General features: G+C 32.6%; 5 protein-coding genes across 6 annotated transcripts; 2 read left to right on the forward strand and 3 right to left on the reverse strand.

Annotated features, from left to right (window-relative positions):
- Window positions 1–142: 142 nt before the first annotated feature.
- Window positions 143–1,033, reverse strand: LOC105672780 (transmembrane protein 203). Its single transcript, XM_012367937.2, has one exon. It carries the CDS (start codon window positions 1,031–1,033, stop codon window positions 620–622), a length of 414 nt encoding a protein of 137 aa, XP_012223360.1. The 3' UTR covers window positions 143–619.
- A 137-nt stretch (window positions 1,034–1,170) lies between these two features.
- Window positions 1,171–1,989, reverse strand: Rpp20 (ribonuclease P protein subunit p20). Its single transcript, XM_012367936.2, has 3 exons — window positions 1,761–1,989; window positions 1,476–1,644; window positions 1,171–1,316 (listed from the first exon to the last, which is right to left on the reverse strand). The coding sequence occupies exons 1-3, from the start codon at window positions 1,941–1,943 to the stop codon at window positions 1,171–1,173; spliced, it is 498 nt and encodes a 165-aa protein (XP_012223359.1). The 5' UTR covers window positions 1,944–1,989.
- Window positions 1,990–3,830: 1,841 nt separating this feature from the next.
- On the forward strand, window positions 3,831–6,078 carry Sas10 (UTP3 small subunit processome component Sas10). The gene is made up of 4 exons (XM_012367932.2): window positions 3,831–3,991; window positions 4,159–4,715; window positions 5,215–5,876; window positions 5,968–6,078. Exons 1-4 carry the CDS (start codon window positions 3,975–3,977, stop codon window positions 6,055–6,057), a joined length of 1,326 nt encoding a protein of 441 aa, XP_012223355.1. The 5' UTR covers window positions 3,831–3,974; the 3' UTR covers window positions 6,058–6,078.
- Window positions 6,079–6,211: 133 nt separating this feature from the next.
- On the reverse strand, window positions 6,212–7,722 carry LOC105672776 (10 kDa heat shock protein, mitochondrial). Its single transcript, XM_012367933.2, has 3 exons — window positions 7,562–7,722; window positions 6,698–6,865; window positions 6,212–6,601 (listed from the first exon to the last, which is right to left on the reverse strand). The coding sequence occupies exons 1-3, from the start codon at window positions 7,562–7,564 to the stop codon at window positions 6,452–6,454; spliced, it is 321 nt and encodes a 106-aa protein (XP_012223356.1). The 5' UTR covers window positions 7,565–7,722; the 3' UTR covers window positions 6,212–6,451.
- An 859-nt stretch (window positions 7,723–8,581) lies between these two features.
- LOC105672773 (Heat shock protein 60A) lies at window positions 8,582–12,773 on the forward strand. Of its 2 annotated transcripts, none has more exons than XM_067361076.1 (5): window positions 8,582–8,887; window positions 9,684–10,095; window positions 10,248–10,834; window positions 11,066–11,369; window positions 11,458–12,773. In XM_067361076.1, the coding sequence occupies exons 2-5, from the start codon at window positions 9,684–9,686 to the stop codon at window positions 11,859–11,861; spliced, it is 1,707 nt and encodes a 568-aa protein (XP_067217177.1). In that variant the 5' UTR covers window positions 8,582–8,887; the 3' UTR covers window positions 11,862–12,773. The 2 variants fall into 2 exon arrangements, with proteins under 2 accessions (XP_067217177.1, XP_012223352.1); XM_012367929.2 differs by having other exon boundaries at window positions 8,584–8,761.
- Window positions 12,774–13,208: the final 435 nt, after the last annotated feature.

Genomic DNA, 13,208 nt, shown 5'->3' on the forward strand with positions numbered 1-13,208 from the left:
ATACTTCAAATCTTTCACAAACACGATTACACGATTACGAATTGACTCTCTTTTACGTTTGAAATAATGAATTATTCATAAAAATAGCAACAGCATAGATTCTAAATTAAACCATCTTGTTTTTATAATAGTTAATATCATATTTTCTTCGTTATTAAAGAATTTATTTATTCACAAAAGAAATCAATACTTATTAGCTATATCGAAACTCAAGCCGATATATTATGAAATAACGTTTTCTATTAATAAATATGTAAATTTATATAAATTAATAATATAGCAATATAAATATAAAGAATTGATATACACATTTAAAATATTTATAGAATAAATAATGTCTTAATACATTGTTATATTACTTCAATTAACATTCTTGCATCATCCACATTTATTGTCTTCTTAAAAATATCTTGAAAAGACGTTTCTTAAATGTATGTATCTGACGTAGCATATATATTCTTATATTCAGAAATAAATCAATAATATTTACATAATATTAATAATACGGATATCCATAATATTAAATAGAAAGGATAGAAACATTAAGTAATATTTAAAGATGAAACATATTTCAAATAATTTAATCTAAATAATCAATCTAACAAAATGTTTACTTTCTTTAATGTAGCTGACAGGCTCTTACTGCGATCAATTGTAGCAGAATGAATACAGGGCTCAAAACTTCCGAGTATTCCAATGTGCTTTGTCCAGAAAGTTTTTTGCATAAGAGATATTTAAAGACAAAAACCAAGAGTAATGACATTAAACTCCATATTGCTCGTAAGATACCTGATTTAATCATTCCTTCCATATGCATCCTTATTAATATAATAGCACAAAAATATGTGTTTAAACCATCAGCTATGAAAAGCGGTGAAAACACTTCCCACCATCCTGATGCATCCAAAAAATAATTTTCATCTAATTTTAAAGCTAGCAACACAGTAAAGAATGTTAAGGCGATTAAATTGATCCATATTTCAAAGATTGTCAAACCTAACCAATGAACTAATTCGTTCAAAGAAAAGATCATGGTAAAAATAATACAGTTTTGTATCAGCTGTATTATATTATCGCAAATTAAATAATAATTCTATCCATTCAGCTGTATAGTTGAATGAATAATTCTATTCATTCAACTGTATAGTGCAGTTTCATCAATCAAAAATGTTACTTCACAGAATTGTTATCAGTTTGTCTCTCTTTAGATCTCAACACAGCCAATGGCACTTTTCTGAAGACACGTATGTGTATGGCAGAGCTTTGCCTGTTGATTATTTCATCATCCGTCTCATCACTCAGCGTCTCCAATTTATCTATAAATAAATATAATTGCTTGATTAATATCAAATAAATGTAATTAATTATATAGAAAGAATAAACATAATGTAAAATATAAACTAAAACTATCTACAATTCTAACTACAATTTTGCATTAATCTATATTAAGTATAGAAAGTATAAAAAGTATGTACCTGCTAAAGTCACAGTACAAGTTTTAATATCAAGGTCTAAAGTTCCATAATGAATCTCTTTCAACTGCAGAGCTAGTTGGCTTGCTTTATAGACAGCAGCCCCAAGACCATGAATGATCAACTCTGATTCGCCTTTATCAAACACTTTTTCACATTTGTACAATTGTCCCTTAAAAATATTTAATTAGATATAATGCAGTAAGAAAATTTCGAAATCAATATATGTTTATTAAATTAAATTTAAATTTAAAGTACAAAAGGTTATGGTGTTCAGAAGCAAACTACCTTGAAAGAAGTTTTATTATTAACATAAATATCTCTGCCGTTTTTCCTCAATTCCAAGAGTTGTTTCTTTCGCAGAACATGCTTAGTGCTCAACGATATCGTTTTGCCGTTTTTGCAACGCACGCTTTTCAGTGTTTCAAAGTTGAATTTGTTTAACTTCAAACTATCATCCGCCTCAGCCATTCTGGCATTTTTCACCGACTGTTTCACATAGATTATTTAGGGTGCGTTCGCTTTGACCAGCTCACGCTTAGGGTATATCCAGCAAACTTGTATAGATGCATTAGCATAGCACAGTGGATTGGTTCATTTTCTTATGCATATACTTAAGGCCATCACACACAAAATGACATAACTGCATATGCATAGCATAAGACCGTCTCGACCAATGAGCATGCTGTGTAAATCAATATGGCGCCTTTATGCTAGATGTTCATTGGTCGAGACGGTCTTATGCTATGCATATGCAGTTATGTCATTTTGTGTATGATGGCCTTAAGAATATAAGGTGATTTCACGACCATTGTATTCTATCAAAAAATCTGTGATCAAGATGTCATAGTTAAGGCATGTCACACAAGAGGTCTGTTTTTTATAGCTGAACTGGCTGCACTAGTTCAGAGTTTATCTTTCTCCTTCCATTGTGGAGGGAAAAAGATAAACTCTGAACTAGTACAGCCCATGGACATAGGAATATAGGGACGGAGCGTAAACTTGGTTGATAGACGAGGGGAGTGAAGCCAAAATGCGGGGGGGTCCGCCATGATACTGTGCCTGAATCTGATTGGTTATCGTTATACGTATGCTATTGTTATTATACACTAGGTAATGCATTTCGTCTAATAGCGTTTTCGATTATACAGGATTTGAACGACCCAGGGTTGATCAATCACTATTTTACTATAAATGCAAGTCTTTCATTGGTGGAGAGGTTGCAATGACGTCATTAACCAACCCTGGGTCGTTCAAATCCTGTATAATCGAAAACGCTATAAGTCGAGTTATCAAACATGTTCTGTCAAAGAATTTCTCTTCAAAGTGGACAGAGCAAATACGAGCTGTACTTGGGATAGATGATGAATTTATTTCCAAAATATCTAACCACAATGTACGAGTTTTAGGATCTTTGGGAAAACTAAGAAAAAAAAACAATATTTCTAACAACTCTCTCTCTCTTATACTCTTAAAATAAAATATATAATATTATTTTAAACATATAATATTAACTTTAATATGAATAAATAATTTCAATACCTGTGAAATGTTATTTTTACATTATTTCTGCTATTACTTTGTTTCCAATTTTGATAGTCAGATCTATTTTTACAAGACTGTACAAAACACTGCACCATTTTTTATATTCACAAAATATATTTAAAATAACAATTTTAATTAATGTTTTTTCTTGATATAACTTCAAATGCTCATTATATCTGCCCAAATTGCATAATATTTTTGCGTCGAATAATGACCAATTGCACTTGCGTCAAATAGTAGCCAATCAAAAATATGCACAGTTTACCTCGTCCCCTTCCTTCAGTGATTTTCCTCTCGCGACGTTACACTCCGACCCTATGGGCGGTATTCATAGTCCGTTCTTATATTCAAGATCGTCTTAAGCACGAACTTATATTCGCTCTCTTCGTCAGACACAATCTATGTGTGACGAAGAGAGCGAATATAAGTCCGTGCTTAAGACAATCTTAAATATAAGAACGGACTATGAATACCGGCCTATATTCCTATGTCCATGCACACTGGAAGTCGCACGATACTTACATCGCGCTTGCGCAAACTAATAGCCAATCAAATTTAGGCACACTTTACCTCGTCGCACCGTCCCGCAGTAGCTTCCCCCCCGCACGATATGCTCGGTCCCTATATTCCTATGTCTATGGCCTATACACATTACACACGCATTGTCGCCATTTTGTTGTAGGGTGTCATGGCCGAAACCGGAAATCCTGTCGGCCTCAGCTCTTTTGACGAAGTTAGCGATCTAGTACTAGTATAGACATCTGTGAGAATCGCTTACATCACACGTACGTGTGCGCACACGCTTGTGTGCTGCTTCCCCTACCACGGAGCCCTGGTGCTGGCCGGCTCGAGTTTGCATCACTGGACGTCGTTAATGTTTGCTAACGTCGCGCCAACAGCACGCGAATACGTGTGAAAAACGTTTATTTATTAGAAGTAATCGTATCTCATTCGAATATGGTTTACAAAAAGAGGTAATGAATTTGCTTATGAATTTATTAGAATAGCAAAAATTAAATCCTGGTTTAAAAGTAATAAATTTAATTGGTGAATAAACATTTATTGCAATTCTATTTGAGGTTAAGATAAAGATATATATTTAATTCATTTATAAAAATATCAATTTATTTTTTCTTATTAGAGCAAAGAAGCCGCTCGATGATGAGGAGAACAATGATATAGATGATATCAAAGACATCGATATGAATGCTGTAACAGACTCAGAAGAAGAATATACAGAAACTGAGAAAAAACTGCTAGAGAAAGTACGAAAACAATGCATTATCGAAAATTATGATAGCGATGACGAAGTTTACGGATTACAAGATGATAGCGAGGAGGAAGAGCAAGAAGACGATCAACAAGATTCAATGGAATTTGATATTGAGGGATTGAAAGAGGAAGATTATGATATGCCGAATGATAGAGCTTGGGGCAACAGGGCAAAAACTTTTTATTCATCGGATTTCAAATATACTGATTATGCATCTGCGCCACAAAAGGATTTAATCAATGCGGACATGGAAGAGGATGAAGGAAAAAAACTCCATATGAGATCGATGGAAGAGCATTTAGCATTCGAGGGTTCAAATTTAATTGGAATTGTACAAACTATGGAAGATTGCAAAGAAGATCAAGAGGACAATGAGCAAGTATCCGATGAAAAATCTTTCATGTTTATAGTCGATGTTTTTAAAGGTATGTATAAGATATGTACAATATTATTAAGGATGTGTTTTTGGCTATTATTTTATTACAATAATTATTATACTATATAGTGATTTAATAAATTATAAATTAAAATTTCTATTTCTGATTAAGGGAAGTTCTCAACTTTCATAAAGTTGTTTTGATATAATTTTTTGTTGTTATAAGTAAAGGATGCCAGATTTCCCTTCAAATCCCAAAATCTTTTGTCTTCCTGAGAAAAAATGGTGTAATATGGTCAAATGCAAATATATATAATTATGAAAAGATCTAATAACATATGTAATTTTATATGATCATATAAAATTCAGACCTTTTCATAACTAATTGTATATATTTACATCTGACCAATTATATCATTTTTTTCTCAGGTTTTATTAACAATTTCTACATAGAGGGAAATAAATTTAATGTTCATAGAACAATTTTTTGGTAGTGCCTAGTATAAAGCTGGGTGATAAAAAGAGTAAAGAATAAATTTTTTTTGTAGATTGTATGACAGAGATAAATGATATTCTAGCTCCTTTTCTTAAATTGGTTGAAAATGGAACATGTCCTGATTGTGACGCAGCAACTTTTGTCAGAACTAAATATCACATTCTATTGAATTACTGTATCAATGTTTCTTTTTGCTTGATATTGAAAGTCAAAGGATTGCCAGTAAAATCACATCCAGTCGTAAAGCGTTTAGCACAGTACCGTCAATTACTCGATCAATTGCAATCAAAGCAAGGAAATTTGTTGGAGCAAGTAACAGAGATACTGAAAGCAGTTAAGGAGGACAAACCTCTTTATAGCATATCGAATGGTTCTCAGATACAAACTCATAAGAAGATTCTAGGACTTGGCAATATAAATAAAAAATTAAAACGTCTGAAAGAGACAGAAAAACAAGACAAGCAAGAACAATTATCATCCGATACTACAGATGAAGAAGCAAGTATGGATGAAGCAGATCTATATAATGATGAAACTGCAGATAGTAAAGATGATATCCTAGATACTACGAATGAAGAGAAAGGAAAGAGAGCGATAACATATCAAATAGCAAAGAACAGAGGTCTTACCCCTTATCGTAAAAAAGAACTACGCAATCCTCGTGTAAAGCATAGAAATAAGTATCGTAAAGCCAAGATTCGCAGGAAGGGCGCGGTATGTATAAAATACAATATTTAATCATGTTACTGTACTAATAATAAGAGTTTTTAGTATGTTTTATATCTAAAAAAATTATTTCTTACAGGTAAGAGAAGTGAGAAAGGAGTTGACACGATACGAAGGAGAAATTTCAGGTATCAAGGCGGGTGTTAAGAAAGGCATTAAATTGAAATAAAAGAAGTTTAATTTTGTACAATATTGATTATATTTGTATATTTTTTTAAAATAAGCACCATGATTATTTAACCTAATTAAGCGTTATTCTTTATTAATACGTAATCATTTCTGGCATTAATACATATTGGGCATGTGATAATGAGGCAGGTAAATGACAGACAAACATTTTATTTTATCAGAAAATTGTATGTACATGAGACAATAAGAAACAACGGCGCTTTAGCAGCAACAGATTTTTTTTTAATTAAATCTTTTTATATCTAAGTCATATAGATAACTCATAGTTACCCGAGAGACATTACACATTTTCCTGCATAAATTGATTCGTGAAGTTTTAAAGAAACGATTTGCAATGTTTACAAAACTGGGAACAAATGGAATAAGTAATTAACTTAATTTTTAACTTCTACTTTGGCTAATATATCCGATTCGCGAAACAGATGATATTCTTTCTTATCATCAAGTTCAACTTTTGTGCCACCATATTCCGGGAGTAATACAACGTCTCCGATCTTGATACTCAAAGGCACATGTTCTCCTTTCTAATGAAACAAAAAAAACAAAGAGATGCATGTATGTATTAATATTTTAAAGACTTTAAAAGTCAAGTGCGAATAGAATATTCCATATACACATACATCATTTCTTGCTCCAGGTCCTGTTGCTACAACTGTGCCTTGCAAAACTTTTGCTTGTGCTTTTTCTGGCAATACAATACCACCTTTCGTTTTGGTTATAGCTTCGGCTCTTTGTACAAGGACTCTGTCGAAAAGTGGAATGAGTCTCTTTACAACGTTAGCAGCAGCCTGAAATATATATATATATATATATATTTGCAGTTTGTTTTATATACACTCTCAACTTTATATATCAATTTATATCAATTTTAATCGTGTTAGGAATTAGAAATGTTAATAATAAATTAAATTGTTTTTTTATTATTTATCTGATTGATTATCATTATTTTTATTATAATCTTTTTCACTATTTTTCTCTATTGTATATATTTATACAAAATAACATGAAACTGTGACAAAAAACTGTTCAACAAAGAATGTACAATGAATGCAAGTTGGTAACCAAATTTCTTACTATATAACAAAAATTCGTAAAATACTTGCATATTTATTTATTTTAGAAAGCAGAGATTTTTTAAATTATTATGAATGTGAATAACACGATGTGATTGCAATCGAAACACACATTTATCTATCTTCACAGATTCATAAACAAATGCGATTTGATGATCACAAATTATTACAAAGCAAACAGGATGCAACAAAAGATCACGCAATATTTTTCATTATTCATAGCTTCGGGAATAATTTGGCGTGAAAATTACTTCCAGCATAAATAATACTGAATAAAAAACATCGTCTCATGGATACCACATTAAAGGTTACCGAAAATAAAAAGATGAATTGGATGAAATTGCTTAATCAGAAGAAACTTTCTATTATTATCTTACATTATAAAGATTAATTTATAGCAAAATATCTCACCATGATCGCAGTTTCTTTGCAATTGGAAGTCAAATGGGATATGAGACCAATATTTTACGCACGTTAAAGAACTCGTGCACGTTGTGTAACCTAAACTGCAGCCGGCACGAAGCAGAATACAGCGCGCAGCGATTTTCTCGAAGCTTCTCCATAGAGTGGTTCACCCCACTCAATGTATCGCGCATCGATCAGTTATCACTGCTATAAGGATCGCAAGAGGATTATGTAATCAAGATTCCCTGCGAAAATGCGCTATTAATTTCTCAACCTAAATCAACTATTGAAACTGTTGTAAAGAAATTTAATCTTTTCTTTTCGTATTTTTCCTTTTTTTCTTTTTTTTAAATAACAAACTTCTTGTTTTATTTATTGTTCTATCAAAAATTAAGATAAATTAATAAAAATAGTAAAAGAAGGAACGTCTTAATCTTAGAAACTATGTTTTTAGATTTTATTGATCGTTTTTTGTAAAGATTTTAATATTGATGGGAATAGAAATGTTTACACACAACTTTCTCTCTGACAATACATAATATTGTCATTACAATTGACATGAGATAACAGAAAATGAAACTAAATGATAAAATAACTTCTTTTTCTCTTACAAATTCTGTCAAGTATAAATATAATGGTACAATAGATGCGAAGATTCTTGCATTTATTTCGATAATGAAGGACTTGCAGGCATGCGTGCATTGGAAGATAAATCAGAAATGTAACTTTTGTTTCGTTTCCATATATATCAGCGAAAAAGCTTATATTTTTAAATATCTGATAATAGCAAAAGGAATACATAAAAATAATAGACGTCGAACGGTAGATTGCATCACACGGATCGTACTTTCTAGAACTTGCGCCACGTGGGAGACCTCTCGATGTGTCGAACAAAATCACAACTTTTGAGATAAAATTTTCATGAAATCTCAAAGAAAATTGCTCCTAGCGATACATTTCGCCCATATGATGTCTGTCTGATCATCAAATACTTTATTATAAGAAATTAATTGTTGCGCTTAAGGTTAGATACACTCGATATGGGGATGAGGAGAGAGAAGCGAAAAGGGGGCACGGCTACACAGCACGCTTTGATCTCTACATTTCCATTCCATTGCTAGCGAGACAACGTGCAGCCACGCCGATCTTCAGCTCGCTCTCGACATCGACACATATTATCTTGAGAAATCTCTTTGAGAATTAAAGGTAAGAAGACTGAATCGCGGAAAAGTGTCCTTCTGAAAAGATCGCGAAAGTTCACCGAAGCAATTTTGCCGGCCGGAATTTTCGTTCGCGTGTGATTTTCGCAAACGTTGACGAAAATTTATTTCGGTAAACGATTTATGAGAAAGAAGCGATTATGTATATATTACATAAGGTTAAATCTGATTGATTGTTAATGAAACAGTTTTTAATTTGAATTCAGCAACAATTTTGATCCGCAAACGGTACTCCAATCGCCACTCCATGCGGGATTTTACATAACCGCATTTTCATTCCAAATAATTGACTAAGTGACAATGCGATAGATAAATTTAGATTTAGATATATTCGCGATAAATTACTTTTTTGATTGTACATTAATGATTAATTAATCTTTGTTAATGAGATACGTTAAATAGTCTTAAGGCTTACTGTTATTTTAACAAAATTTTTGCACTTTGATATGGTTCACTTGAATATCACATTCAACATATAAGAATATTCTCAAAATTACTTATTTTTGACTGATTGAATGCTTTAGTATGCTTTTGATGATTGTCTTGACAGAAAGTCTAAAGTTATTTCAAATTAAACTTACATTAGTGATTACTTGTTTTAAGGTTAAAATTTTAATGTGCATTATATATATATATATATATATATATATACACACACACACACACACACACACATACATACATACATACATACATACATACATACATACATACATATATACATACATATATACATACATATATACATACATATATACATACATACATACATACATACATACATACATACATACATACATACATACATACATACATACATACATACATACATACATACATATATACATACATACAACCATACATACATACATACATACATATTTATTTATTTATTTATTTATTTATAGATGTACAGACTACCAGCCTTGTTGAGAGGAACTGCTCTACGCCAGTTACAGACGCGTACTTATGCCAAAGATGTTCGTTTTGGATCGGATGTTCGTGCCTTGATGTTACAGGGTGTAGACATCTTGGCAGATGCCGTGGCTGTGACAATGGGCCCTAAAGGACGTAACGTTATTCTGGAACAAAGCTGGGGCAGTCCAAAGATTACAAAGGACGGTGTAACTGTGGCAAAAGGCATTGAGCTAAAGGATAAGTTTCAAAATATTGGAGCCAAATTAGTACAAGATGTAGCAAATAATACAAATGAGGAAGCTGGTGATGGTACAACAACAGCAACTGTATTAGCTAGAGCAATAGCCAAAGAAGGATTTGAGAAAATTAGTAAAGGTGCAAATCCTGTAGAAATTAGACGAGGTAAATTATTTATTCATAATTCTTTCTCTTTCTTGCACAGTATCTTTTGAAACTTTGGTTTGCACTGTGACATAAATCAAAGATCAATTTAAATGTGTTATTACACACAATTTTTACTGTGAGATAACATTAAATATTTTGTGACTTGTTAGGTGTAATGCTAGCAGTAGATAGAGTCACCGATGAGCTTAAAACTTTAAGCAAGCCTGTTACAACACCGGAAGAAATTGCTCAAGTAGCAACAATATCCGCTAACGGTGACAAAGCCATTGGCAACTTGATTTCCGACGCCATGAAAAAAGTCGGAAAAGAAGGTGTGATCACTGTGAAAGATGGCAAAACACTGACTGACGAACTAGAAGTCATTGAGGGAATGAAATTGGACAGAGGCTACATCTCTCCATACTTCATCAATTCCAGCAAAGGAGCCAAGGTCGAATTCCAAGATGCTCTCCTTCTTTTTAGCGAGAAAAAGATTTCCTCTGTACAAAGCATTATTCCTGCCTTGGAATTGGCCAATGCACAACGCAAACCTCTCGTTATAATCGCCGAAGATGTGGATGGTGAAGCTTTATCGACGCTTGTTGTCAATCGTCTGAAGATTGGATTGCAAGTGGCTGCAGTTAAAGCTCCCGGCTTTGGTGACAATAGGAAAGCCACTCTTCAAGACATGGCGATATCCACTGGCGGCATTGTGTTTGGCGATGATGCCAATCTCGTCAAATTGGAAGACGTTCAGGTAAATATAAATCTAATAAGAAAAAAAGGGCCGAACAAATCAATACAAGAAATATACTATAAGTGCGAATAATAACAATATTATATTTTTATTGTAATTCAAAATAAAATTAAATACAATTACAAACCTAATTGAAATGAAAATGGTGACATGAAACCTTTTCAATAAAAATCTAATCATAATGATCTGTTCAATTAATCGTACCAGATAAATTTCACTTTTTCTTTTTAGGCAAGTGACTTGGGTCAGGTGGGAGAAGTCATTATCACGAAAGATGACACTCTGATTTTAAAAGGCAAAGGAAAAAAGATAGATATCGACAGAAGAGCCGATCAGATTAGGGATCAAATCGAAAACACTACGTCTGACTATGAGAAAGAAAAGCTGCAAGAGCGTCTGGCGAGATTAGCGTCCGGAGTCGCTGTTCTGAGAGTTGGTGGCAGCAGCGAAGTGGAAGTCAATGAAAAGAAGGACCGTGTGCACGACGCACTCAATGCCACTCGTGCTGCCGTCGAAGAAGGAATCGTTCCTGGAGGTAAATACTGATCTGTATTGGCTGATCTCCGTGTAATCATCGCATAAAAAAATTGTTATATTTTATTGTATGTTATATTTTCTTACAGGTGGGACTGCTCTGTTGAGGTGCATACCAGTGTTGCGACAGCTCAAAGCAACGAATGGCGATCAGGAAACCGGAATCAAGATTGTGGCAAACGCTTTACGTATGCCGTGTCTGCAGATTGCACAGAATGCCGGTGTCGACGCTAGTCTGGTGGTGGCTAAAGTGAGCGAGAGCAAGCTCGGTTATGATGCTTTGAACGATGAATATGTTGATATGATTGAGAAGGGCATCATCGACCCCACGAAGGTCGTACGTACGGCGCTCACCGATGCGGCGGGCGTCGCATCGTTGTTGACGACGGCGGAAGCGGTCGTCACAGAGTTGCCTAAGGAAGAACCCCAATCGCCAATGGGTGGTATGGGCGGTATGGGAGGAATGGGTGGCATGGGCGGCATGGGCATGTAAAAAGAAAAACAAAGACTGAAAGAAAGATAGCCCATATTGTGGTGGTTATTAACAATGTTCTTCTTAATTATATACTATTTGTTGGAAAGTATTGCTTCATGCATGTTTCGTAAAAGAGCAGTACAAAAGTACATAATATTTAATATGTATTTAATATATAATGAATTTATATGTATATATTTCACCATACTATATACGGCAAGTCTTTTTTTCATTTTCAAATATTTCAGTGAACAGATGTGCACTGGGAGAAGTGTGTGATATTTGGAACTATAATTGCATAAGACTATAATTATAGTCGGAATACTTATTTTTATAGGAATTGTTACTACAATGTTAGCAATAATAACCTTATGTGTATAATACTGCCGATTATATAACTTACCATGGTTACTGCAATTATTCTTTTCTCTCGATATGAGAACAGCAAATTAATCATATGTGCTGTCATTTCGTTCAAATGGAATTACATATTATGTAGAATCGATAATTGTAATACTATATATTATATAAGTAAAATTTATTTTGAACTATTTTTAAACAATTGACACTTGTGTGTGCTAATCAAAAGTTGTGTTTACATCTAAGATTTTCAAGATCGTTTATTGCTCTTATGCGAACTATGTACAAAAAACACTTTCAAATGAATGATATACAATTAAGAAAGTGTATATGTATAAGTTATTCTAGAAAATACAACTGTTTCATAAAGCCAGAAACAAAAATGAGCAGCCTTTCCATATGACATTTTATAGTTTTTCCAATTATAATATTCGTTAAAGATACAAACGTAAAAGTAAGTATATATGTCAATTGTCGGAGGCTGGTTATTTAGATATCTTATTTAGATATTTCATAATTTTATAATTGTTAGATTTATTTTCTCTTTCTCAATAAATATTTAAATTACAATTTTCTTTTTATTTCATTATTTAATACTACAAATTATATTATGGCAAATAAGTAAATAGTTGAAAATATTTAATCAACTAAAATTTTATTTAGAATAGAAATATTATTATTATTATGCTTTATTTTGACCATTTCTTTTTCCTCTTTTAAAGAATACAAATATTAAAACAATCTTTCGTTTACAAAATGAGAATCATGTTATCGTCATTGGGTTGTATAAGATTCATCACGACGTGATCATTTTAAATATCTATCGACATTTATATTTTCAGAATATTATGCATTATGGAAATTTAAAGCTACTGTTATTTTCTGAAACGATAAACATTCAGAGAGATACTTAGGCCGATCATATCATACGGATTGAGATGTGTTATGTATGTAGATATCTTCAAAAATAATCCACGATCAACGCGATGTAGTAAAAGAATAATC

This window comes from Linepithema humile, unplaced genomic scaffold (assembly GCF_040581485.1).
Source record: "Linepithema humile isolate Giens D197 unplaced genomic scaffold, Lhum_UNIL_v1.0 unplaced_3, whole genome shotgun sequence".
NCBI classification, from domain to species: domain Eukaryota; kingdom Metazoa; phylum Arthropoda; class Insecta; order Hymenoptera; family Formicidae; genus Linepithema; species Linepithema humile.

Excerpts from the sequence above, each read along its gene's own strand:
- LOC105672780 (XM_012367937.2), bottom strand. The coding sequence starts at position 1,033 with ATGATCTTTTCTTTGAACGAATTAGTTCATTGGTTAGGTTTGACAATC.
- LOC105672776 (XM_012367933.2), bottom strand. Across the intron at positions 6,602-6,697 it reads GACCTGGAGCAAGAAATGAT|AAAGGAGAACATGTGCCTTT; the intron begins GTATGTGTATAT and ends TTGTTTCATTAG.
- LOC105672773 (XM_067361076.1), top strand. The coding sequence starts at position 9,684 with ATGTACAGACTACCAGCCTTGTTGAGAGGAACTGCTCTACGCCAGTTA. Across the intron at positions 10,096-10,247 it reads TCCTGTAGAAATTAGACGAG|GTGTAATGCTAGCAGTAGAT; the intron begins GTAAATTATTTA and ends GTGACTTGTTAG. Across the intron at positions 11,370-11,457 it reads AGAAGGAATCGTTCCTGGAG|GTGGGACTGCTCTGTTGAGG; the intron begins GTAAATACTGAT and ends ATTTTCTTACAG.
- Rpp20 (XM_012367936.2), bottom strand. The coding sequence starts at position 1,943 with ATGGCTGAGGCGGATGATAGTTTGAAGTTAAACAAATTCAACTTTGAA. Across the intron at positions 1,645-1,760 it reads ATAATAAAACTTCTTTCAAG|GGACAATTGTACAAATGTGA; the intron begins GTAGTTTGCTTC and ends AATATTTTTAAG. Across the intron at positions 1,317-1,475 it reads TTGTACTGTGACTTTAGCAG|ATAAATTGGAGACGCTGAGT; the intron begins GTACATACTTTT and ends ATTTATTTATAG.
- Sas10 (XM_012367932.2), top strand. Across the intron at positions 4,716-5,214 it reads TATAGTCGATGTTTTTAAAG|ATTGTATGACAGAGATAAAT; the intron begins GTATGTATAAGA and ends TTTTTTTTGTAG. Across the intron at positions 5,877-5,967 it reads AGATTCGCAGGAAGGGCGCG|GTAAGAGAAGTGAGAAAGGA; the intron begins GTATGTATAAAA and ends TATTTCTTACAG.